Below are 24,700 nucleotides of genomic sequence, written 5' to 3' on the forward strand. Positions count from 1 at the left end.
AATATTACTTTGCCTTAATGAGTGCGATATCATCCACTGAACTCACAATACAAGCCTTCGCGAGACTTACACCGACGGCACCAACGCCCTGCTCGCATTACCCAATAAATAAGTCCTACTGATCAGAGCGATCAAAAATATATCTTCTGGTAGGCAGCACTCATGTTAACCTTTTGGCCTGAGAAAATGTTATCTTTTTTGGCATTCTGGGACAGTACCTGCTTGCTGGTCTAGCTTGTCAGTTTGCACTTTTGGCAAAAGCAGTGCACCCATGAATCATTATGCATCCCTATATATGACTATTAACTGCATGCTAGTGGCCATCAAGATGTATATACCATACTACTAAGCAAACCTCAAGTAAGCATGAAATAAGTCAAATATAAAATGTCTCGACATCATAATCAATATAGCTCTGTTGGGCACCAAATCTAACAATGAGGTGGTGCCTTTACTTACCATACCTACTTTGACAAGTTATGAAAGCGGCAGAAAAAGGAACCTTTATGTAAACCTGCTAAGACATTACTAGAGGATATTCTCTTGAACACACCACCTGTTCTAAAAGAGAAAAAATTTGCAATATCATAGAAAGGGAATGTACTGAAACAAATTTTAAAGATTGCTGCCAATAATTCATGTCTAGAAATAATCTTCAACATAAAAGGAAACTACTTTGGAAACAGTTACACTATATCTAACTTAAGTATAAAAATAGTAGCATTGCTAATATAGAGAAAGAAGGAAATAAATTGAGGAAATATTGAGATTACCCACACATCACTATGAAAATCCAGCAATAATGAATCGAAGTAGATAGGAACTCCAAGAAAAATGGAAATAAAGCTTCAAGGCAACATACAGTGCTAGAGTTGTATTCAACATTGTCCCCTGTGCCTATACGGGTAAACATGCGATCAACCACCCTCAGAGAGGCAAATCTAGCAGGAACATAACAACCAGTTTGCGCAAGAAGAACTATCAGGCAAACTTGTTGAAGGTAAGTGCTTTTCCCACTCCTGGACAAAATAATGCATTGCACAGAAGAGATCAATACTTGCCACAACGATTAAATGAATAATGCATTAAAAAACAATATTGCCAATAAAGTCCAAGTAGAACAATGGAGTCTCACATGTTTGGCCCCATGACAACAATCATGTTTGATGCATCAGAAAGAAACAAATTGTTGGGCTGCATGAGAAACCAACTGACTCAACCTTTTGAAGAATGTAGCCAGAAGGTAACTAGGATAAAGAGAATTCACACAACAAAATCACTATGCAAGCTTTCTAGAACGGGATGCCTTCCAGCATCAATTGCCATAGGACCATTATCTGCAGTTTTAGACCACAGTCAGGCATCTCCAAATGCTTGTGCGAAGCATGTATGATTTTTGCAAGGCAAAAGGAGAAAATGTCAAACCTGTGAACTCTGGTCTTGTATAGCGGTCAACAGGCTTGGTGGATATTGTATGTGCAAATGAATTCACAATCATGTCTAGCAAGCACAGGACCTCCGCAAGCAATGTTAATGGAGAGATATCCTCTCTTATGACTTCCAGAAGTGCTGTAGGAAAATTGATATGAAATAGCAAAAGCATTAAATAGTTCTTAAAAGATGAAAAATTTACCAAAATGGAAACATTAAAGAGAAAACATGTTTGTGTGCCCTTTAGCATCAGATGGGTTAAGAATGTTTATGCATAGTACACACTAAACATAAAGAAAGAACAGGAAAATAGCTTATAGCCAAAACTATAACTGCATGAAGATCATACAGCCTTTGAAAAATTTGCAGCATATGAAAAAGCAAATTTATGTCCCACAGGATTATAATAAGACTATCAAAGAAAATTTTGATCTTTCGCAAGAAATTGACTAGCATGATAATATGCTGAAAACCTCACAAATGTGTGAAAGAATGTATATAAGAACCTTCTAGACAAATCTCTGTGCGCATAAAGCATTCAGCTGCTGCAGACTTATTTCTAACATTTAGCTGCAAAATAAATGAGCAACACATCATATCTCAAAAGAATTATTCTCAAAGTAACGATGGAGTCCTTGATTTACAAAAATGGGCATCACAGTTTCACGTAAAGGAACATGGCTTTAGTAGCTTCACTTACAAAAAAATGATATAAAAATGACCAAAACAATTCACACTGATTTTGTTAATCAGAAGCCGGCTAAGTTAAGCATCAAATTTAGGCCAACATAAATTCACAAATTGTGCACTGCAAGATCAATGGAGATGATATAAATAATAATTATAGATCCATCTTTTTACAGCCTAAGGAAATAGAGGAACATGATCTTCAGTAGTTCAACAGAAACATTAGAAGTTTACTGTTGAAAAAATGATATATAAATGATTAAAACAGAGACAGTGATGCTACCAATCAGAGATCCATTAAGTTAAGCATCAAATTTGAGACCAAAACAAAAACAAGGATAGGGAAGTGTAAGCTCATTTAAGATGATATTCACATTCAAATTATTTTTATAACTAAATGAGTCATCACCATGCTAAACCTACCAAAGTGGGAAATACATAAAGTAAATAGAAATAAGTAGAACTGAATAGTAAATCATTGGCACCGTTCTCTCTAGGTGCAGTAATCAAATAAAGTACAGAGGGTGATAACAGAAGTAATGCAGTCTGTGATTTGCTGAGTCATAGCATAATACAAGATTCACTTGAAATCTTGCTTGTTCTCAGAGATACATGCAATCATGGTTGGAATGCATGAAGTAAACACAAGTAGATATAAGTTTTTAAGAATGTTCGGAAGGAGGTAAAATAACCTTTAACAATGCAATTAAAACATACTCTTCTTAACTGACAGCCATCAATAAAGAATAGATTGGTGTAATGGAGTTGAAGGTCGTCTAAATAACAAAAGTTTGAAGAATGCACATAATGCTTGGAAAGTGTAGCTACCACAGGATATTGGAGGATGTTGGGGTATACATAAAGTCAGCTGGGGCCTAACATACAATAAAAGATTTCTTTAAGGAGACAGATGAATCAGGATGACATGTATGAGCCTGATTCTTGCATCTCTAACTTTAGTTTCACAAAAAAATCCTACTTCAGCCAACTTAATCAGCTTGACTCTTGCATCTCTAATATTATTCAACTCAAGCCACACATGATCTACATTAAAAACTGATAAGAGCATCGAAACTTTGGAATATAATTTTATAGTTCAAGATTTTTTCTTTAAAACTTTAGATGGTTATCATAATAGCACAAAATTAGATCACATATCTAGAAAAGTAAAGGGAACCATGTATTATATAGTGTTGAAAACAATAGAAGTATAATTTTAAAACTACATATTCATCATGAACAATAAATTGACCTTGCTAAAAAGGGAGCATGCATTACTTACAGATGCGAGTTCAAAGGTTGAGCAATGAATGTTTTTCCCATGTTTCATGACCTGTTCATGTTAATAATAATAAAAGAAGTGACAAGAAATTATCACATAGAATATGAGAATATGAGAAAAGGTACACATCAAACCTGTATGAATTTTCCAGGAAGTTTTCCGTTTACATCCTTTTGTGGAATAGTAAAGTAAAATCCTTGTCTATTATTGAAGGGTATCTTCAAGTTTGGCAGCTTATATTCCTCGCGGTACTTGTTTGCAAGGTTATGTATAGCTATTAAAATATTTTATCAGCAACAAAAAACAAAAGAAACATTAATTATAGACTTCTGGTTGGACTTTGAAATACCTTCGCTAGTATCACAAAAAGAACGCCGAGCAACATCAAGTAGGCCATCCACACCAGCCTTGACTGCAAAACACTGTTGAGTGTAGGCAAGAAAAGGAACTCTGGCATGCACTACATCCTCATCAATGACACCTGCAATTCTAGGAGAGAGACACCATAATTCAATAATAATTAGCAAATCCCATGACATCCAAAGAAAGTAGCAGCAATAACTTCATATCCCTTAAAATTAATAACAATTAAACCAAGTACTGCAAAATATGTAACAACAGCCGATTATATTGTGATGAACAAATTTCGAAGAAAGTACCTAATGCACTAAATAGTAATAAAAGTTGTTGCAGTACCACGAGAATAAGTGCAAAATTAGGGCTTTAAAACTTAGCCAAGGCTACAGTAGTAAGACACACCATAGTTGCTAAATATTTCTTGAATAGATGAAGTATAAAATGAGAAAGAGTATGTCACCACCAGGCTACAATACTGAGAAACAAATATACTACAAATTTGAGTTAAGCTCAAGAAAATTATATTGGCCCATCTCGAAAAATTCTAATTGCATCTCCATCAAATATACTATAAATTCACTTGCAACTGTTTTATACACATCAATGGCATCCATATTTTATTGATCATATTCACCCTTAACAAATAAAGCTAACATGTCTGGTCCACAAGTTCTTTATGGAGAAAGATAGGTGAAGATTAAATACAAACTGTTATTACAAGCAAGGCAGGTGTTGGCCACAAGGAAACAAAGTGGTATGTCTGGTCCATTAATTCAAAGATATCGTTGAATAGCCGCCAGTTTGAAAAACATAACATTTTTCTTAATGTTTAACCATTGAGAAACACCTTATGTCAGAAAAGAGCTATGCAATTTGAGCAGAATATATCATTTAATAAACATGCAATTCAGGCAGAAGATTTCACAAAGATAACCAAACCTCTTTCTCATTTCTTCATACTTTGGATTTTCACAGATAGACCTATAGATGTTGCAAAGGAGAAAACTTTTGGCATCCTTCAGCACCTGAAGCATTGCATCATTAACATAGCAAAAACACTAGTAGTGAAAAGAAGTCATGTGAAACAAGCAAAATATAGTCAATATCAGACAGCAGTAAATACATATTTTTTCTGACTTATTGAACTCCAATAACAAATGACCATGCATCTCATTCAAAAAGAACAAAGAACACCAGAATCAGTAGAATGTCGCATGAATGATGTATGATAATGAGCCCAAGTTGTTACAAAATAGATTAAGACTCTGCCAAGAGCAGCAGCTGCTTTACCTTAGACAGGAAAGGAAGAGCATCTAAAGCAGTTTTGAGAATGATGATGCTTGATATTAGCATTTGACTCTTTCTACCATTGGCTGGCTTTAGAACCACATCTGTGACCTTTTTTGGCTTAAAACAGAAATGGCATAGTACTTTATCTAGACCACATACAAAAAAAAATGAATCAAGAAACAGAAGGCACACAGTATATTATCTAGACCACAAGCAAAATAAAAATTGTCAAGAGAGTGAGAGCAAGCCATAAAGAGAAAAGAAAACAAAACCATGGATCCCATGAAGATATCAATATTAATGTGATTACCGGTTTCTTTTGGAAATTTACGTAGGCCCTGAGATAGACCAAAGAATAGCTCCTCATTGCTCATTAGCTCATCCTGAAAGATATTGAATTTTGAGTTTCTTACAAAATGTGCAAAGATGATGAGATAAACCAAAGAATAGCTCTTCACTGTTCATTTAACTCATCCTGAAAAGATCCTAAAGTTCAAGTTCTGTCTACAAATTTAAGGTAAGTTACCACTATTGAGTTTGTTCCAAAAATGAACAGAGTGGCACTATTTTCGAAACAATTTGGCAACACAAAGAAACACTAAAATAAATCAAACAACAGACATAATGTAATGAATCCTATATATTTCACCTAGACACCTAATTACTTCAAAGGACATTTTAAGAAATTAACAGGCAATTCTACACATGCAGACAGTTTGTTTGGCAAGAACACATAAACAAATTTAAGTAGCAACAAATGCAGGTGATAATGACAAGTTTAAGATGAAATTGTATTTTAAAGCATACTCACATCATGAGCACAAAAGAAAATAATGATGCTACATTGCTTAATATTTTACATCATACCTTGTTTTGCCTTTTCAGTCACCAACTATATGCATGCTACACAAAATGTTTTGAATCCCATTATGCTGACACAACACATTTCTTGGTAGATTAGTTGAGTTTTTAATCCCCATCAATCGGTTTACTCACTGTTCCAAACCTACATATGCAACTTTTTTTCAAGTGCATTCTTTCCAAAGTCATTAGTTCATTATAAAGAAGCGGTTGAAGAGGGAATAATGAGTCAAAAATGTAAATATATGACATAGTGTGCACAACAAGGCTCGATGAAGTATATTTGCAGCAAAAGTAAATGTCATCCTCTCAAACAAAAAATAAACTAGCTTAAGGGATGAAGAAAAATACTAATACTGACCAAACAATCAAGACGAGCATTAATAGTATTGATATCTTTTAATGGCTGCAATAAGTTGGCACGTAGTAATCTTGTTCTGCATATAATAAAAAATAAATATGAGAGAGAGAGAGCACTACAGACTAAGATACATAAGCATGCTTTTTGTGTCAACAAACAATATATTATGAGAATCAAAAGCATATCCTATGACAAATTTGATAAAAAAAGGTTGGCCCTAGCAGGTGATACAATGAAAAAGAGGATAAATTGATCATACAGTTATTGACACCATTGAACCCATCCCCATTCATGATTTTGACTGTCATCATATTTTTAATTATTCATATTCAGTCTTATATAGCAAAGCCAGCTCAGGTGATAACTACTGGTTACAATTTTACTTTTAGCTAAGTAAGTGCACACCGAGTGGATCCTTCATTTTAAAAGACACATGTATGTATGTGATATATAGACAAATAAACAGGTCATTTCTCTGCCTTCTAGGTCTTCATCCAAACTAAACTATACCTGATATAAAAGAAAAATAAAGAAAATGGTGTTTGCCCATGCTCTTCTTCCCCATTTCCTCTGCCTTCTAGGCCTCCATCCAAGCTATTAACCCTCATATGCCATAATGATTCGTCCAGGTGCCAGTTCACTACCAACAAGCACGGGACAGAATTGCTCTTTTCTCACCACCATAACATAAAAAAAAAAAGGTGAAAATGGTGGAAAGTTTTGATTTTGTTGTAGCATGAAAATTATTTAGCTAATAGAATCTTCTGTTGAATAAAGTTTTAAGCTTGTTTCCACAAAAAATTGTGATGGCAAAATAACATGGCTGTGAGTTGGGAAAAAAAAAGGCCCTAACAGCTAAAGCATGTGCACTCAAAATTGACACTGAAGGAGGTAGACAAGTAGAATGAAGAGGGAAAACGAAACTAATGAAGGAACATGAAAGGTGATAAGTGCAGATGTTAGCCAATTCCATAATTTCCACATTTAAGGCAGAAGAAATCAAATGACAGGTTAATCCAAATTCCAAATAAGGAAGATAAAGTAATTGGGCTGGAATGAATCTTTGGAGATTTTGAGGCTTTTTTTAAGTAAAAACACCAAGTTGGTTATTTCATGTTGGTTATGCTCAAACAATGTCCACCAACTCAAATAAGAATGCATAAACGAGCAACAGAGATGATAATAGAATGGACATGTGACTATATTTACATTATACAAATTGATATGTTCAATAAGAGAATCAAATGAATTAAATCAATTACAAATAAGATAAATATGGAAATGACATGATCTTTACAATAATATCAGAGGCCCCCGTGAGATTGCAAATGGTATTCTACATTTATTCTAATTAATTGTCACCAGAAATTCATGAAATTTTACTACAAGATTATGTGAACTCTACAACCAGAAACCAAATACTCATCAGGCAATTACACAGACTTCTTATTAAAACCCAAAATCAACATGACAATATTTTAAGGTAATAAGATATCTTCCTTACAAATTTTTAAGTACCCTTCGTATATGTTTATTTTCATTATGTTTTCAAACGTTATAGGTTGGTTTGTATATTTTTAACAGAGTGGCATTTGCCAATGTTTCTAGTCAAGGCACTAAAATACCATGTGAAACAATATGGTTTTCTTAGTGAACAAAAATGTCAGCCTAAGAAAATAAATGATCATCTCATCCTAAAGATTCTACTTCTTCAAAAACATTGATTCATCAAACACAAACTCAAAAATAACCCCTAACAGATATTGCAGACGAAGAAGTAAACCAATATAGTGATATGTCCTATAATCTAGGGAAACACAAGTGCAAGTTTCACACTAGAATGAAGATTGTTTAAGTAGCTATGTCAATTTAACTTACCCGCCAATTGTCTTTGTTGTTTTCAACATATGGAATAGGCTTCTCTTCTTGTTGCTTGAGCCCCAGAGTTCAATATGTAATGGGTCAATAATCTCCAAATTCCGAACACTGTATGTGGGAAAAGAATGTCAGTATATATATAATGAGATCATAGTGCACTATGAAAAATATGCCATGCCACCCCTAAAAACAGAAAAAGCACTGTGCTAAAATATTGGATCATGGGAATTTCAACGAATTCATAAACAGTACCTGGTTGCATCAATATTCATGTGGTCAAATGAACCATTAAATGTGACCTGGAAGGTTTAGCATATGTCAAAAAAATCTTGTGCATTTCATGTTCCAAAATTTGAAGTTACTGATATAATCATGAATAACTGTGTCTAAGAAGTTCTCGACATGCATATGCTAAGGTAAGAAAACAATGTTCCAGAAAAGTTTCAGGGTCCATCTACAATAATCATTTCTGGACATTTCTTAAAACAGTTAACTTAGTAATATGACTAATGACAAATAGATATAGTGCATAAGTTCTTTCAAGTTTGAGTCTCAAGTTTAAAGTTCAGTAAGATGCTTCCAAATAGGCTTTGAATATCTTTGCAATCTCTAGTTAAATTAATACCCAAGAAAATTATACAAAACTTAGTATGAAAGTTCAGAATTGATGAAGAGAGCTGACTCATCCAATAAAAATTAATAATTAAACCATCACTATTCCAAATAAATGGCCACACATCTTTCTAGTTACAAAGGGAAACTTGTCCAGTTAACATGTGCCTACTGACAGTTCTAGTATAACTTGCAAAACTATGTGCAGGTTTCAGACTTTGTGTTGATCTCATCTACACTTCTTGCATGTCTCCTCCAGACTCAAACTAGTATTATACTAGAGCTAACGTATTTGGTCATCATATCCTCCTAACAAACAGCAGATTGACTTCATATGTGGCGTGACATTAATGGGAATGCAACGACCCCCCAATTAAAGTTGATTTTTGCTCATTGTTTACCAAAAAAGAAAAGGAAAAAGGAAAACTGTGTAAATAAGATAATACAAAATTGATTTTTGCTCATTGTTTACCAAAACACACATTATAATTTTTATCTTTCCAATACCAGATTTAATTAAAATTGACCTTCAAATTAATGAAAAACAAATGGGAATAGAGACGGTATATTCAGAGTTGGCACCAGTGATGATCACCTCAAGGCAACCTAAAAAACACTTTATAGGAAGCACATAAATGTACCGTCAGTGAGTGATTGGTAACAATCACGCCTTTTTCTGCCTCAATCCTGTGCATGCGTAAAAGATATCATAAGCATATAGATAATAGCATCAAGGTGTCCTTACATTTGGATGTTGCAAACTAGATGAGTCACCTAAGAACTTAAATTATAGCATCAAATTTTATGGGAAAATAATTTCAAACCAGAGAGAACTTCAATGTCAATTGTCTGATATATCCAGCAGCAAGATTGACGAAATGGAGAAAAGAACTTGTAAATAATATCTGAATGAATTTGCATGCTTTGGAAATGCTGAATGTCATGCAATATACATGTTCAAAACAATAGCAAAAATGAGAAAGCAATAACATATTATTGGATGTCATTTACTTTATTCTAGAATACCCCAGAATTTGTGCATGATAAACATACAACAAGAAGTTTTTTACAATGAGGAAAGAATTTGTGATATGCTTTGGAAATGTTGGATGCCATGCAATTGGAAATAAAAGCAAACATAGTAAGATAATAGCATGTCAATGGTGCCCTTTGCTCACTCCATACTAGTAGACCTCAGAATTTTCATGTGAGCCTCCAGCAACTCCATAATAGTAATAAGAAAGGAGCATCCATGAGGGTAAGGATTAATAATGTATAAGCAATTTTCCCTTTTCAACATATTCCATAAAGAATAAACAGATCTAAAATCATTGTTACTATGTAGGAGGAAAAAGCTGCTAGCCATCTACAAAGTCTACATTCAATGAAATCTAAGAAATACATGCAGTAGAAGTTGGCCACAGAAGTGATAGAAAGATTGAGCTCACCAGATTTAAGTGTAGGGAAGATATTCAAGGGTTCTACATATATGGTGACATTTAATCTATTCTTGATCAAAAACAACAATTTCAAGTTTTTGACATACAAAATTAGACCTCATAGTGTCAAAAGTTGAGCACTGATTTATGCAACAAATCAAACTATATTTATGATTTTCAAATTTCAGAAACCAGAAATTCTCAAGGAATTTCATGAGATCAAATGCTGTAAAAACCCCTAGCCACAACCTAGCTTTTATACTTCTGAACCGCATCCATCACACCCATGCCTATACTAAGAGATTTGCTAATTTTAGTAGATCTTTATAAAAGTTGATTACCACTTCCAAAATTTCTCCATTACCATTAGAAAAGCTTGTAGACAAAGAGCACAATATCTGACGCACTAAACCATGAACTAACTTGATACTGTATATTTAATACTATGGCATCTTATTACATCATGAACTTTGTCTAATTTCACACCATCTTCAAAAGTGTGAGAAAAACAATGCCAGAAAACATCAACCAATATGATAACCAACATGATTTTTCAATTTGTACATCCTAAAATTTCACCAAGCAAAATAACTATAATGGTTAGTTGCAGCAAACAAATGGTAGGGCCAAATTAGTGATAATGTACATTACAGTTCATATGGCAGAAATTCGCTCTTTAGGAAGGAGCAACTTCAGTGAGTTAAAATATATAATAATTTCAATTATTGTGATTGAATTAATGTAAGGAAAGAAAACACAGCATACCATTTGATAGTAGCTGCAGCAGCAGCAAGGCAGAGATAGTATTGCTTGTAGTAAGTATCCAGGCCAAGAGCAGATGGCTTCTTTGCTGCTAAATTGTTAACAAGCACAGCACCCTTAATGGACAAATTATCACAAAGTTAGCATACCATTGCAAGCAATCATAAAGAAGATTTAAATTGAGAAAAGTATTAGCGTATATGACCTTTGTGTCATCAAAGCAACCTCGAGACATGGTGATCTGAGAGAAGTGAAAAAACAGAGAAAAAAAAAATACATCACTAAGGTAGACTAAAGAGAAAGTAAACAACAATGCTTACAAAGTATCAACACCTTCTTGTTTGATGTGTAATATTTATCCACCAGCTCTGACACTCCAACCATACCATCTGGTGCCAGTTTGACTGGGGGAACAATAATCACCATAGGGTCGTAAAAGTGTAGCAAGGTCTTCGTGTTTTGATATGAGCAGCTAGTTTCAATGTATTGAGAAAGATGAAGTGAGGCCGACCTCAAGTCAAAGGCAGCCACACCAACCTGCAAAAAGATACTCGGAAAAGAGCAAAAAATAAATAATAATAATAATAATAATAATAATAATAAGTAAGAGATCATTCTTGAAACAGAATTCAAAATCCAGACTATCTTAGACCTAAATCCAAAAAAAGTTTCAGTAACTACAGTGAACAGCATTTCAATTGCGAAAATGATCGGCATCCCCGAAGAAAATTATTAAAAAATCTTAAAGCAATTTCACAGATAAACCCTAAACTAAATATATTTTTTGGCCCACTTCTAAATAGGCATTTCTAACTTCAAAAACGCTGTCCAAGAACACCACAATAAACCAGAAACACCTAATTAATGTTCAAGAAACAGAAGATATTTCACAGATAAAGCTTTTAATTGGAAGCAATCCAAATGATCTTACAAGAACCTTGCACAATAAACAATTCCAAGATTCAAATAAACAGACATAGAGAAAGGGTATATCATCAAGATATAAATGGTTAATTCTAGCTTCAAGAACTCTGTCCAAGGAAAGCAAAACAAATCAAAAACATCCAAAACAATGTCCAATGCACAGAAGATATTTCATCAACAAAACTTTTGATTAAAAACCACTCCAAATGGTATAACTAGAAACTCGCAGTACAAACCATTCAAGAAACAGACATCAAGATAAGGCATAACAACAAATCATCTCATGAAAACCATTCCGAAGAACAGACATCAATAAACCAATCCAATATTTCAAGAAGCAGACATCATACAAACACAGATCAAAACTCTCTTCTTACTACTAGAGTCATAAGATCCATCGATCATCTCAGAAACCCTAAATCCTCAGTACCAAGATGAGAGAAAACAGAACAAAAATAGAAGAAAAGAGGAAATGGATGAGAGGGGAGACGACCTCTTTGGCTCGATTCTCGATCAGCCCTACCACAGTGCTTGAAGCTCCAACACCTCCTCCCTCGTCGTCCTCCATCGCCTCTGCAACGACGATGAAAAGAAGCTATGAATGGCCCGTTGAGGAGGAGTGGTCTATTTATAGGCCGGGGAGACAAGTGTAAATTTTGGGCGGGCTTTTTTTTTTCAAGGCCAGGTGACCGTTTGCAAAGATTTGCAATAAAATTTTAAAAGATTATATCATAATTAATAGAACATATTTAATCAAAATAATAATAATTAATAGAACATAACAACGTATATTTGGAAAATGTAGGCTTTGTTTTAAATTTTAAAAATACTCATAATTACTGGGATTATAGAGAATATCACTGTTATAATTAAGAAATAGATGTAATTCTCATTACAAAGATTTACAAAGATATCACTGTTATAATTAAAAGAAAATTAAGGAGTTTCCTGAAAATATAATAGATTTCAAGGTGTTTTACGCAAACAAACTTGATTAAAAAAAAATAGATAAATATATGAGAAGATTTCAGAGATTTGTGTCACAATTTATAGATCATAACAACCTCTATTTGAATATGTAGGTTTTATTTTAAATTTAAACATACTCATTATTATCGGGATTTAATGACATTATGAGGAATAATTAGAATTCCTACTATAAAGATTTAAGATGATGGCATTATAAATTTGGAAACAAAATTTAAAACTGATTTATAAAATAAGTTAAAAGAGTTACCTGAAAATACAATAGATTTCAAGGTGGTTTATGCCAACAAACCTATTTTAAAAAAAAATAATTACATAAATATATTATTACCAGAGTCTAGTATTGAGTTTGTTTGAATACAAGTGAGTGCTAATGTATATACATTCACATATGATGCTTCATTGAATTGACATTCCTGATGTTTTTCCAAACTTCATACAAAGAAAGAAAGCCACTCAAACTGTAAATCATATTGTGCCTCATATTATCCAAAAACTCATACAGCATATGAACAATTGATTTGATGTTTCTAAATAAGAACTTGAGCTGTGAGAAATTATAGGAAAAATAAATATGCATGAACAATTTGGCTCACGAATAATACGAACTTCTCTAGTGTTTTTGAGGAGAAGAGCTCTGAAACTCATATGCCACATTATCATTTTGCTTGATGTTCTGTATCATTTTGGCCACAATAACTGCAATAACTGTAACAGCTGGCACGAAGATGAAGTCGGGAACCAGACGCTTGAAGATCATAGCAACCGGTGGCGTAATAAGTCCAGTCATCAAGACAGAATCATTTGTATGATTAATAACTGCGTGTTCATTAAGGAGCCTTATGATCAAATTTTTCTTCTCCTCTTCATCCAATCCTGAATTGGAATCTTTCCATTCCTCATAACAAAGCTGCAATGTAAAAGGAAAAGGCATTGTAAGGCACAAGGATTTCAAAGAACATTAGAGTTGAAAGAACAATGGATATCAAGAACTTGTGATTTAAAGCAGGTGTTTTATGGTTAATTTTGAATAGCAATTGAGTAAGTAAATGGGGAAAACCTCACAAAATTTGAAAGACTATGTTCATGCTTTGTGAACTTACAAGCTAATGTTGGCCTAGACAACATAAATAGCACATAATTAGCTTTAATAAAGTATTCTGTAAGAATTCAGTAAAATTTCAATGGATTCTTGAGTCTTTTAATTACATGCTCACTGTGGAGAAATTCTTCTGACTTGAAATGTGAACGATTTTGTTTTATCATTGAACAATAGTTTCATGCATAAAAGTGCTACCACATATATCATAGAATTTCAAGTATGAAATCAATGGTTAAAAACAAAACAGAAAACTGAGGGAGACAGTGGGAGATTAACTCACTTTAACTTCTTGAAGAGGCACACAAAAATGCCTACCGGGCATGATCGAGTTAAGCTTGCTGATCAAATCAACAGAAAAAAAATATATACATCAATCATATTTTAAAGTGAAATAAACAACACCAAGGGCAGCATTTAAACAAATACAAGTGAACAAAACCGCAAACATAAAGTCTTCTTTTTCTTTCAATGATTGGCTCATCCACATAGGTGAAAAGAACAATAAAAAAAATTTGAAAAAAACAAAAAGCATAGTTAAGATCTGAAATCAAACTGTTCTTACCTACAGATATCAAGAAAAGCCTCACAGAATTCTTCAAAATTAAGAATTTTATCCTTAAATGAAAGTACAAAGATGTCTACCAATACTGATTCAATTCCAAGCATATCTGAGAAAGAAAACATCCAGTTTAAGGGAAATATATATTTGCAGTTACTCTCAGAGTTGTCAGTCTGAAGCAACTCTTTCAGAACTAGTTCGAAATGAAGGAACCTTTGTGACTTATGAGTAACATAAGAAGGAAGGATGGCAAAGGGAGATAGAAACATTACCATGTTTTCGCAAAGAACTCCGGTTTCCCATCAGTGATGTGATGCAGAGCTTCAAGACTATAGTTATGAACATAATCTACTATATAAATAATGAAAAGGAAGACTTCTACTTAAAAAACATAATACAAAAGCAAGCAGGAGCTGGAAGTTTGGAATTCCAATTTCTCAGCTTTGTTTTGATACCTTGACCCAGAATAGAAGCCATCTCATGTATGCAATTACCTTTTCTTTTTCAAGGCAAAAAGGTATCCAAGAATTGCAACCATATTTAGAACCAGTAATAATGAAAGAAAACTGTAACGGAGCGCAGACAAACTCACCACAGGTAAGAGAACTTACTGTTTCACGCCTTCCCTGATGACGATGAACAAATGGTTGCCTGCATTAAGTATGCAAGCTGATGGTCAGCAAGCAAAGCAGAGGAAGGTATCATAGGACTCCAAGATTACGGATTTTAAGCCTTCATTTCAGCAAACAACACTCTCAGTCACCATGCCACCGTTTTCACAATGCATGGACAACAAACGAACTACTCCAAAGGAACACATTTCTCTCTGGCATTTCATCAAACAGGCACAAAGCATCATTTAGCTAGACAAGGAGTGCGAAGCGAGAGAGGTTAGAGAGATGTGCAGATGTGGGTCATTGAAAAATTCATTTTCTAAATGATTTAAATATAGAGATAAAATCACTGCACAACAAACACAACCTCCTACACAGATAAAGGAGAGGCAAGTATATGTATATATTTGATACTTAAATTCCATGAAATGTTTCATTTACAAAAAACAGAATGAATTGAAAACAAAACAACAATTCAATAAGAAGCAGTGTCACACAGTGTAATGGTTATTCGCCAGGTCGATATCCAGGCCTCTAAGTTTTGCAAAGGACTCTACCTTGCCTTTGAGCGTATGCAGCTCCCTTAACCTGTGTATATAACGAAATGCTTTTAGTTGATAGGAACTGAGACTTAAGACTATAAGTACTATATAAATGAGACTATTAACTATTAAGACTAGACTATAACGTTAAATGCGCTCACCTTGCAAGTTCTGCACGTCGTTTAGCTTCTTCGGCCATTTGATTGATGTCATTGAATGTATGACGATCATTGAAGACCTGGGAATCTGCAGGCTCTAGACCATGCAGTGTGCGCTGCTCACGAGCCCAGGCAGCCTCCCTTGCCTCTTTTCCAAAATCTTTCTGGCTTGTGAATGCAGTCTGAGAGACATTACCAACCATTAGTACTCATGATATTATGCAATGTGTGAGTGAACAGCATGGATGGAAATTTAGGATTATTTATTACTGACCTTCCTATCCAAGACAAGGTTCCAGGCTTGCCCACTAAGTGCATATCGAACGCCAATTTTAATCGGATCAAGCAGCAAGTAAATAATGATGTTGTAGAGCCAAATAACTCCTGTCCAACCCCAGCCTATGCCTTTGATTCCAGCGAAGTCCCAGTTTGCTTGTGCAGCTAGCACACTAGCAACCTGTCCAAGAACATGTAAAATGAATGAGATGAAATGCTGAACATACCACCTCCAGGATAGGAGAGTGGTAACTTATTTCTCTCCCTCCCAAGTGAGAGGTTGAGAGTTCGGCTCCCTCTCACAGGATGGTGGCGTGTCCACATTTATCAACAAGATAAAAAATAAATGCTGAACATTTCTTGTTATGAAGATCTTGGGAAAAAAAAAAGGACATTTATCTCACCAGTTGAGCAATGATGAACGCTGAAACAAGAAGCAGACCTGGTCTTTCCATGAAAGAGAAGCCTCTGGATCGGGTCACAAATATCAAAGCTTGACTAATTGTGCTCACTTGAAGATATACAGCAGATGCCAACATTTCTGCAGTAGCAAAGACCTTCTCTATATCTGATTCATCAATCTTGTTTTTGTTAAAGTTTCTAACACCAAAAGCATTCTGAAAATGTCAATTAAAGAGGAAGAATTGGTTATACACCAAAGTCTGGAAGCATCCAAAATTAAGAGTCCGGTGTCAGATTTACCACAAAGAAGTCTGTCTGATGAGCTGCCCAGAAGAAGATAACAGTGGTTACAGCCAGATATGTACCAATCACTACTCCAGTGGTAAAAATTTCTGAGAGTTTCCAACTATCAGGAAGTGGAGATGGCTTGACCCTGTCCTTGGATATAGTCATGATAGTACCTGAGCATGAACGTGCATGAACAAAAAAACCCAACTGTGCACTCCAAGTCTAAACCTATGAGTAGATTCTTACCATCATTAAGAATGGCGATCACAAGAACCATGAAGGGAGGAAAATCAAACTTCCAGAAGACATTCAATAGTAAAAACCCAAGCTGTTCAAGGGCAACCAAATATAATTAAAGCGATTCGAACAGATAAAAATTGCACTCAAGTGTGCCTTTGATCATATGAATGAGCTTGAGGTCCGTCTAAAGGTGTATCTTTAGTTCATTCCTGGTAATAAGGATACCTCCATCTAAAGCTAGAACAAATAATCATGTCACTAGTCTATACAGTCATGTCCAACTATTTCTGTGTGTCCATAAATGCATGTTAATTGAGAAAATGTGTGGAAATAATATCAAAATAACATGTGCAATCAACGCAAATAGGGATAGTTCACAACTTACCACAATACGTATGGTTATTGATACAGCGTATATCTGCATGAGAATATAAGGGAAGTAACCGTCAGCAGAAAACCTCAAAATTTGCATCTTTATCTATTTACTTCAAGAGAATTGAAGCTACATAATATTCAGGAAAACAATTACAACCTTCAAGCATGTGAATGAGACAGAGAATTATGTGAAATTAAATGATTGATAGTTGGTAACAGAAACAAGAAATGGACTTATGTTGCATGACAGTGTGATGACAAGATACTATAGATGTAGATGTTGCAAAAAGAATTGGAATATATGTATTTATCTATATGCCAAATTACTGTATAGTTTTTCATCCTCTGGAAAATGGCACGGCTTGTTAAAACAGCACTGATGATCACACTCAATCCAGGCTCGGTGAGAACAATGTCAGAGGCGCTGCGAGCGGCATCAGTTGCATCTGCCACTGCAATTCCAATATCTGCCTTCTTTAGTGCTGGTGCATCATTAACACCATCCCCAGTCATTCCACAAATATGCTTTCTTGCTTGCAATCTCTGTACAATTTCATACTTGTGCTCTGCAGACAATGCAGAAGAATTAGTAGACATGAAGGGATAATCTATAAGTCTTACAAGCCAAAAGATATAGAAAAAGAATAACCTGGAAAAACCCCAGCAAAACCATCTGCTTTTTCAATGAGTTCGTCGACTGGTAGCACAGCAAATTCCCCATCCTTGTTACTACCTAGCAGAGATGAAGAGGGGTACATATTTGTGCCCATACCCAATCTCCTTCCAGTTTCCTTAGCAATTGCCAATTGATCACCTGGAAGTATTTTACGTGATCAAAGGTTTCGCCTCTCATAGATACAACAAGATGGTTGACAGTTGATGTTGCAAATGCATTTTAAGTAGAGGGAACAACCTGTGATCATCTTGACGCTCACTCCAAGGTCAAGAGCTCTGCGAATTGTTTCAGCACTATCATGGCGAGGAGGATCAAACAGAGGAAGGAGGCCAACAAATTCCCAAGGCCCTCCTGGACTTTCTTTAGTACCTGCAGGCACATCCTGAAAGAAAGAAAGAAGAAAGCTCTCAATAAATAAGGCCATATTTACTGCAAACCAAGTAAGGACAAAGGTTACATCATATATGGCTTGTGTAGCCTAATAGTGAGAATTTAGGTAACCTGAATGGCAACTGCAAGAGAACGCAGCCCTCTATCAGCAAACTTGCCAATAATCCCATGCACCTTGCGCTCAATATCAGCCTTATTGGATGCAAGATTGAGAATCTACATGAAAATGCAGAAAAATCAGCAGTATATTCATTGAGACACCATCAAATTTTTACTTAGTTTAGGCAGGTGGGCGTCTTGCATTAAATCAAAAAATATGTAGTGATATTTTGCAAGTGGGGTTCATTACCTGCTCAGGTGCACCTTTGCTCACCCTGTGCATTTTCCCAGAAGCATCTATGTACGTAAGAGCTGTTCTCTTGTCAGTCGGGTTGAACGGAAGGAAATGAACCTCTTTGATACCAGCTCGAGCCTATTCAGAAAAAAATAAATAAATAAATAAATAAATATATAATAATAAATAAATAAATAAATAAATATTTTCAAATTATTTACCTCCTTAGGATCTGACAACATAGAAACAATTGCAGCATCAATAGCATCTTGATTTTCCAGCCTTGAAGCCCTTGCAGCCATTAAAACAACTGTATCTTTTTTAACACCTTTGGCAAAAACCTGAAAAGAGAATTACATGATGAAGACTATTCCACGAGCTGCAGGAAGTTGATGCAAATCATTCTCTCGACATTTTTTAATGCAAGGGACCGATGGCATGATACAGATGAGGAGGCAAAAAGGCAATAAACCTCAATCAAGTTCTCGTCGACTGTGAGCTTGTTAAGTGTTAAGGTTCCTGTTTTGTCACTACAAAGAACATCCATCCCAGCCATCTCCTCAATAGCAGTCATTCTCTTTGTTATGGCACCCTACATAAAGCAACATCAAAATTAAATTATAAAACTAATGGCAAGGCCAACAACTGAATTCAGAAAATTTGAACAATAAAATTAATGGCATGCTTTAGTTCAAACCTGCTGGGACAAGCGATGTGAACCAATTGCCATAGTGACAGAGAGAACAGTAGGCATGGCAATTGGAATACCACCAATTAGCAACACAAGCAAATTATCAATAACAGTACGGTATTTCCGATCATGAACACCACACATCACGATCACATCAATGATCATTCCAATAGCAATTGAACAAATGCAGAAATTCCCTATTGCAGTCAAAACCTGGAAAGCATGGAAAAAAAGCAGTCAGTCAGATGTACAACAAATGAATGCACATAGATTAAATTCTCACATAGTTAGAGGGTATGGACTATGGAACACACAATATAATAAGGGTCTGATTCTCTTGAATGATGTTCAAGAATTTCAGATGTTTTCAACCAAAACTATAGTGAATGAAGACTCCTGTGACCTCAAAAATACCTACTTTCTGAAAATGACCAATATGTGTGGTTGATTCTACAAGATGAGCCGCCTTCCCAAAGAAAGTGTGAATACCAGTAGCAATGACAACTGCTTCTATTTCACCTTGCTTGCATGTAGAACCTGAGTAAACTCCATCACCAGGGCTTTTTGTAACAGGGAGTGATTCTCCAGTAAGTGCAGCCTGGCAACATAAAAGCAAATTTTGAAATTTTAACTCAGGAAGTTCTTTATCAACCATATGCATCACTAATTATAAATGTCTATATAAATGGATTTGAATGTCTGCCTGATCAATTTTTAAAGGATCCCCCTCGAGTAGGCGAGCATCAGCAGGAATAATGTCACCAAGTTTGATACTGATTATGTCACCAGGCACTAGTACTGAAGCATCCTCCTCACTCCATTTACCATTACGTAGAACCTATAAAAAAAAATCATAAGACAACATCACAAAATTTATCACAGTGATGCCACCGCCAACAAGTTGCCCTCTGATCTGATGTTAGAATTGATTAGCAGAGCAATAGAAGCCAGACCTTGGCCTTGGGTGCCAACCGAGCCACAAGAGCAGCAGCGGCATTGCCTGCATTGTTCTCCTCAATAAAACTTATGCTGGAATTGATTAGAAGCAATGTTACAATTCCAATAAAATCATGGAAATCAATTGTTCTTTCCTGCAAAAAACAATTAGCAACATCGCAGAATAAGTTTCTGGTGTATATTGACTCACATAAGGAGATGAACTGAAATTCAAAAGGGAGATAAGTTTGTCCAAGGAGTGTATGGAAACATTATGATAACCAATGAATTGCAGTAGAACCAATCAACTTCTTTAATGACAATTACTAAGGGGGACTGTAAATTTCTTGGCAAAGGATTAACAATCTAATTAAAGTACTCATGATACCAGTTATGAAATTTGAACGAAAGGCCTAGCCTCCAAAAAGAAGACCGATGGGAAATAAGATTAGCCATACCATACCCAAAAATAAAATGGGCTGGGGAATCCATGTACCCTCCAATTTGTTCTACAGATATGGTATCATCCAAAACTAAGCATTGATAAAATTTTAGTTAAGTTTTTGTGTCCCAGACCTTCCCTCTCAAATCTTTGCCACCATGTGCAAGAGCGATTGCCATGATTGCTGCAGCTTCCATAACCCAAGACAATGGATTCCACATAAACCCCAAAAATTTAAGTAATTTACTTTCCTGGCAATATAAGATAAAAAAAAGACTTTGTTGGAACAAATGATATAAGAAACAATCAAAGAAGTATTAAGACCTTCAACAATGATGTTTAACCTTTTTCTCTTCGAGCTTGTTAAAACCAAAGACACCCAATCGTTCTTGCACAGCATCAGAGGTCAGCCCTTCTCTTGTACATTTAAGAGCATCAAATACCTCTTCAATAGGAATGTTTTCCTGAGAGGAAAAGAAGACAGGAAAAGTGTTAGATTAAAAATGCACCAGAAGAACAATGGCCATATCAAGAAGAATATTTTCAGAATCATCAATGAATTCCAAGCACAAATGATGGACAGGATAAGAACATCAAATTTATCACTACCCCTACAAAGTTGAGTTGGCTAGGTCCACATACCAGATCGACAGCTTCCTTGTTAATTGCTTCCAGAGCAAATGACTTGTTATCCATCCTGCTTCCCCTGTGCTCTCAAACCTTTGTAGAACAAAAATAACCTGCAGGCACCGCCAAAATAACATTCTTGAAACTTAATTCAAGGAAATAATATGACATTTTGCAAGGAGAAGCAGCAGCAGCAGCATAGTAATCAAAAACGCCTCCAGGAGTTAAGGACATCTTATAACGCTCAATTAAACCGTTACCATAAATAGCCTTGCCTTTTATATAGAAGGCATAATTTTTGCATTCAAAATAAGAAACCTAGCACAAAATCATATCTTCTTTCTCAAGAGAAATAATGCAAATCAACCCATTAAAAGACTTTCATTATATAAACTCAATCAATCAATTGATCACTAGAAATATCCTTACAACTCGAGAAAATCACCAAAGTTTTAGATTAGCTAACAAAAGAGAACTTTGAAGCTAATCAATTACTCACCAAAAGAAACAAAATACTTTCTGAAAGAGTGAACATTCAAATAACAAAGTATGAAATGTACTTGAATAAGAAGCCAGGAATTCTCAAATACCTAACAATCAAGAAGAATGCAGCTTTTATTCCCTCCACCCCCAGCAGTTCCAAACGTCGATCTCAACTCCAAATCTCAATCAGCCCCAATCCGGAGGGACCGGGGACCGTGATTGCAAATGGAGATAGAAGGGAAAGAGCATATGGGCAACAGAGGTTAAATAAAGAAGAGCAATGTCGTCCAAAACCATGACCGTGGAAGCGTTGGGATGGAAAAGACAGAGAGGAAGAGGAGGAGAAGGGGAGAAAGAAGCAGCTGAGCTCCATTTGCCATTTGGAAGTAGACGAAAAGCCCTAAGAAGCTCCATTGATAGTGTCTTGCAAGATGTCGTTTCCCGCGCTTTGGGAATCACTCCCAAGGGCCAAGAGTCGCCATTTTCAAACAGCGAACAGCGAGCTCTACCCAATTGGAAGTTCTGGGCCAAACGCCTGGAATGAGTTCTCGGGCCCGATCCAGACCCAACCTGTTGCCAGACCCGGCCCGACACAATTGCATATTATTTTCTATGTTTTTTTATTAAAAAAATTGGATAAATTACAAATTTATTAAAAAAAAATTACAACAAACAATAAGAACCAGACAAACCGCTTAAAAAAATAAAAAAACCAATATCAAAATAAAGTGGAACCAAAGTGAGCCCGATCATATGGGATGATGCACTTCACCACCACAACAACAACCACACAAAAATAAAGAAAAAATAAAGTAAAATAAAGCTGAGTCATCATAGTCCACCTCCTCGTAGCGTAGGCCTGCTCGAGTTAACAGGTGGAGTAGATCACTCCATGGGAGGTTGCGTGGTCATGATGTTGGTGTCATTTTCTATATTCTTCTGATAGTTTTAAAAATAAATAAATAAATAAATGTCGAAACAAATTGTTCAGTATTTGACCTTATTATCGTAAAACGAGAATAGCACAATAAAAAAATATCAAATTTAAAGCTTAACATAAATAATTAATAATGATAACAGATCATCATTTATGGGTGTGAGCTCACAGCTCAAACCCCTCATCTCAGGTAAATGTATATTGAACGATTAATTTTTCAGCATGCGTCAAAAAAATTTGAAAAAACATAGCTCGGAATTTCAGTTTATATGGTTTCCAAGTGATGATTCTCTTGGGGAGAGATAAGATTCTAGGAGGAGAAAGACATGAAAGTCCAACACCAACTAGATCTAAAATCCCAAAAGAAGACAAATATTTTTTTATTACTATTAAATCAATCTCACAACAACGTTTCTTGATTACATATTCTTTTAAGGCATAGGTAGTTATCGTTGTTACATTCCTTGTGCCTAGTTCCCAAGATTGAGAAAAATAAACCAAGAAACCCACTATAAATCAAGGTACTCGTTTGCCAAACAAAGAGGTCACTCTCAAGTTTTAGGTAGAGACACAAGAATTCATTTGCCAGCATTTGATGGCATCTCAAATGCCATCAAATCATATATATAAACAAAGTTTATTTAAATATTACTTTCTTCGATACTTTAGATTTCGTATGATTCCTGATTAAACTTAATTATCCAGGTGATAACTTGTTCTCAACCGAATGAAATGCTCAATGACGAGAGAGTTAGACTACATGAAAGAACTATCTGACATTAATTTTTAGAGCACATACATATATATATATATATTAAGAATATTTTAATTTGTCGTATTTCCATTCATTTAATTTATAAGAATTAATACTTTTTCAACATTGAACTACATGCACATATATACGCATCATTAATTTTTAAGCACAGAATAAGAATGGTTGGTGTATATAATTAGCCACACGTTAGACATGAAGATAAACTAAAATGTCAGACTAGCAAAAAATCTAATCTGTTATGATCTGTCAACCAGCTTAATCAAAGACCACTAAACATATTAAGTTGAAAACTCTGCAGATAAGTTTGTGGTGTAGAAATTCAGCTAACTTGTATGAGATGCCCATTATTAGTGTTGAAGCCTGAAAATAAAGTCTAAAAAAAACATTTTGGAGGATTTAAACAAAACTAAAAACACAAAATCATGCAAAACTAACTGGGTTAGCATGCATATATCTAAGTATCCTAAAAGCTTTTCTGCATGAAGTGCTTCATATATCCAAGAGCATATGTAGAAGCAGTAAATTAATTAATTGGCAGCAGACATCATTGGTAGAAATACAATCAACATGCATGGTCAAACTGTGAAAGAGTCAACAAAAAATATTCATTAACACCAATGCATAATGTGTAATTGCTTGGATACTCTAGTTACCTAGTGACATGAATATTCTTTGTAGATGTAGTTTGAAATTTTTTTTTTTAAAAAAAAAGAATGAATAGATCATGGATATATTAAAAACATAGAGTATAAAATAAATAAATATATAAATAAACATATAATTGGTTTTTTTTAAAACAACTAAAATTTTTAAAACTATTGTTTTGTGAATAACCCTCGAATTTAAAATTAAGATGAGATATCTTTATTTAAGAGCATTAATTGTTATGAAATTAAAAAACCATCTCATAAAACAATAGAATATCACATGCATAAAATATCTACTTATATTACAAATATTCCCATAATTATTGCAGATTGAA

General features: G+C 34.8%; 3 protein-coding genes across 4 annotated transcripts; all 3 read right to left on the reverse strand.

Annotated features, from left to right (window-relative positions):
* Nucleotides 1–708: 708 nt before the first annotated feature.
* On the reverse strand, nt 709–12,457 carry LOC120257888 (DNA mismatch repair protein MSH4). Its single transcript, XM_039265181.1, has 19 exons — nt 12,378–12,457; nt 11,294–11,497; nt 11,166–11,201; nt 10,964–11,076; nt 9,401–9,446; nt 8,400–8,446; nt 8,148–8,255; nt 6,270–6,345; nt 5,358–5,430; nt 5,048–5,193; nt 4,697–4,782; nt 3,750–3,889; nt 3,535–3,674; nt 3,401–3,451; nt 1,938–2,001; nt 1,426–1,569; nt 1,270–1,337; nt 1,136–1,194; nt 709–1,019 (listed from the first exon to the last, which is right to left on the reverse strand). Exons 1-19 carry the CDS (start codon nt 12,450–12,452, stop codon nt 770–772), a joined length of 1,926 nt encoding a protein of 641 aa, XP_039121115.1. The 5' UTR covers nt 12,453–12,457; the 3' UTR covers nt 709–769.
* Nucleotides 12,458–13,222: 765 nt separating this feature from the next.
* On the reverse strand, nt 13,223–15,256 carry LOC120258980. 2 transcript variants are annotated; one of them, XM_039266486.1, is made up of 4 exons: nt 14,805–15,256; nt 14,536–14,641; nt 14,254–14,311; nt 13,225–13,781 (listed from the first exon to the last, which is right to left on the reverse strand). In XM_039266486.1, the coding sequence occupies exons 1-4, from the start codon at nt 14,875–14,877 to the stop codon at nt 13,485–13,487; spliced, it is 534 nt and encodes a 177-aa protein (XP_039122420.1). In that variant the 5' UTR covers nt 14,878–15,256; the 3' UTR covers nt 13,225–13,484. The 2 variants fall into 2 exon arrangements, with proteins under 2 accessions (XP_039122419.1, XP_039122420.1); XM_039266485.1 differs by having other exon boundaries at nt 13,223–13,781; nt 14,536–15,256.
* A 172-nt stretch (nt 15,257–15,428) lies between these two features.
* LOC120258979 (plasma membrane ATPase 1-like) lies at nt 15,429–22,387 on the reverse strand. Its single transcript, XM_039266484.1, has 22 exons — nt 22,114–22,387; nt 21,539–21,636; nt 21,241–21,360; nt 21,031–21,147; nt 20,472–20,609; nt 20,222–20,356; nt 19,937–20,116; nt 19,525–19,731; nt 19,300–19,419; nt 19,049–19,168; nt 18,843–18,965; nt 18,605–18,709; nt 18,341–18,485; nt 18,077–18,241; nt 17,755–17,993; nt 17,438–17,470; nt 17,059–17,140; nt 16,825–16,985; nt 16,527–16,739; nt 16,121–16,303; nt 15,850–16,028; nt 15,429–15,734 (listed from the first exon to the last, which is right to left on the reverse strand). Exons 2-22 carry the CDS (start codon nt 21,590–21,592, stop codon nt 15,638–15,640), a joined length of 2,916 nt encoding a protein of 971 aa, XP_039122418.1. The 5' UTR covers nt 21,593–21,636; nt 22,114–22,387; the 3' UTR covers nt 15,429–15,637.
* Between the last annotated feature and the right edge of the window lie 2,313 nt (nt 22,388–24,700).

Source organism: Dioscorea cayenensis, chromosome 4 (assembly GCF_009730915.1).
Source record: "Dioscorea cayenensis subsp. rotundata cultivar TDr96_F1 chromosome 4, TDr96_F1_v2_PseudoChromosome.rev07_lg8_w22 25.fasta, whole genome shotgun sequence".
NCBI lineage: Eukaryota > Viridiplantae > Streptophyta > Magnoliopsida > Dioscoreales > Dioscoreaceae > Dioscorea > Dioscorea cayenensis.

Excerpts from the sequence above, each read along its gene's own strand:
- LOC120257888 (XM_039265181.1), bottom strand. The coding sequence starts at position 12,452 with ATGGAGGACGACGAGGGAGGAGGTGTTGGAGCTTCAAGCACTGTGGTA. Across the intron at positions 3,452-3,534 it reads TTCCTGGAAAATTCATACAG|GTCATGAAACATGGGAAAAA; the intron begins GTTTGATGTGTA and ends TAACATGAACAG. Across the intron at positions 1,020-1,135 it reads GTTGTCATGGGGCCAAACAT|GAGTGGGAAAAGCACTTACC; the intron begins GTGAGACTCCAT and ends TATTTTGTCCAG.
- LOC120258980 (XM_039266485.1), bottom strand. The coding sequence starts at position 14,807 with ATGGTAATGTTTCTATCTCCCTTTGCCATCCTTCCTTCTTATGTTACT. Across the intron at positions 14,312-14,535 it reads GCTTTTCTTGATATCTGTAG|CAAGCTTAACTCGATCATGC; the intron begins GTAAGAACAGTT and ends TGATTTGATCAG. Across the intron at positions 13,782-14,253 it reads TGCCTCTTCAAGAAGTTAAA|CTTTGTTATGAGGAATGGAA; the intron begins GTGAGTTAATCT and ends TTTACATTGCAG.
- LOC120258979 (XM_039266484.1), bottom strand. The coding sequence starts at position 21,592 with ATGGATAACAAGTCATTTGCTCTGGAAGCAATTAACAAGGAAGCTGTC. Across the intron at positions 20,117-20,221 it reads ATCCTTTAAAAATTGATCAG|GCTGCACTTACTGGAGAATC; the intron begins GCAGACATTCAA and ends TTATGTTGCCAG. Across the intron at positions 19,169-19,299 it reads TCGACGAGAACTTGATTGAG|GTTTTTGCCAAAGGTGTTAA; the intron begins GTTTATTGCCTT and ends TTCTCTTTTCAG.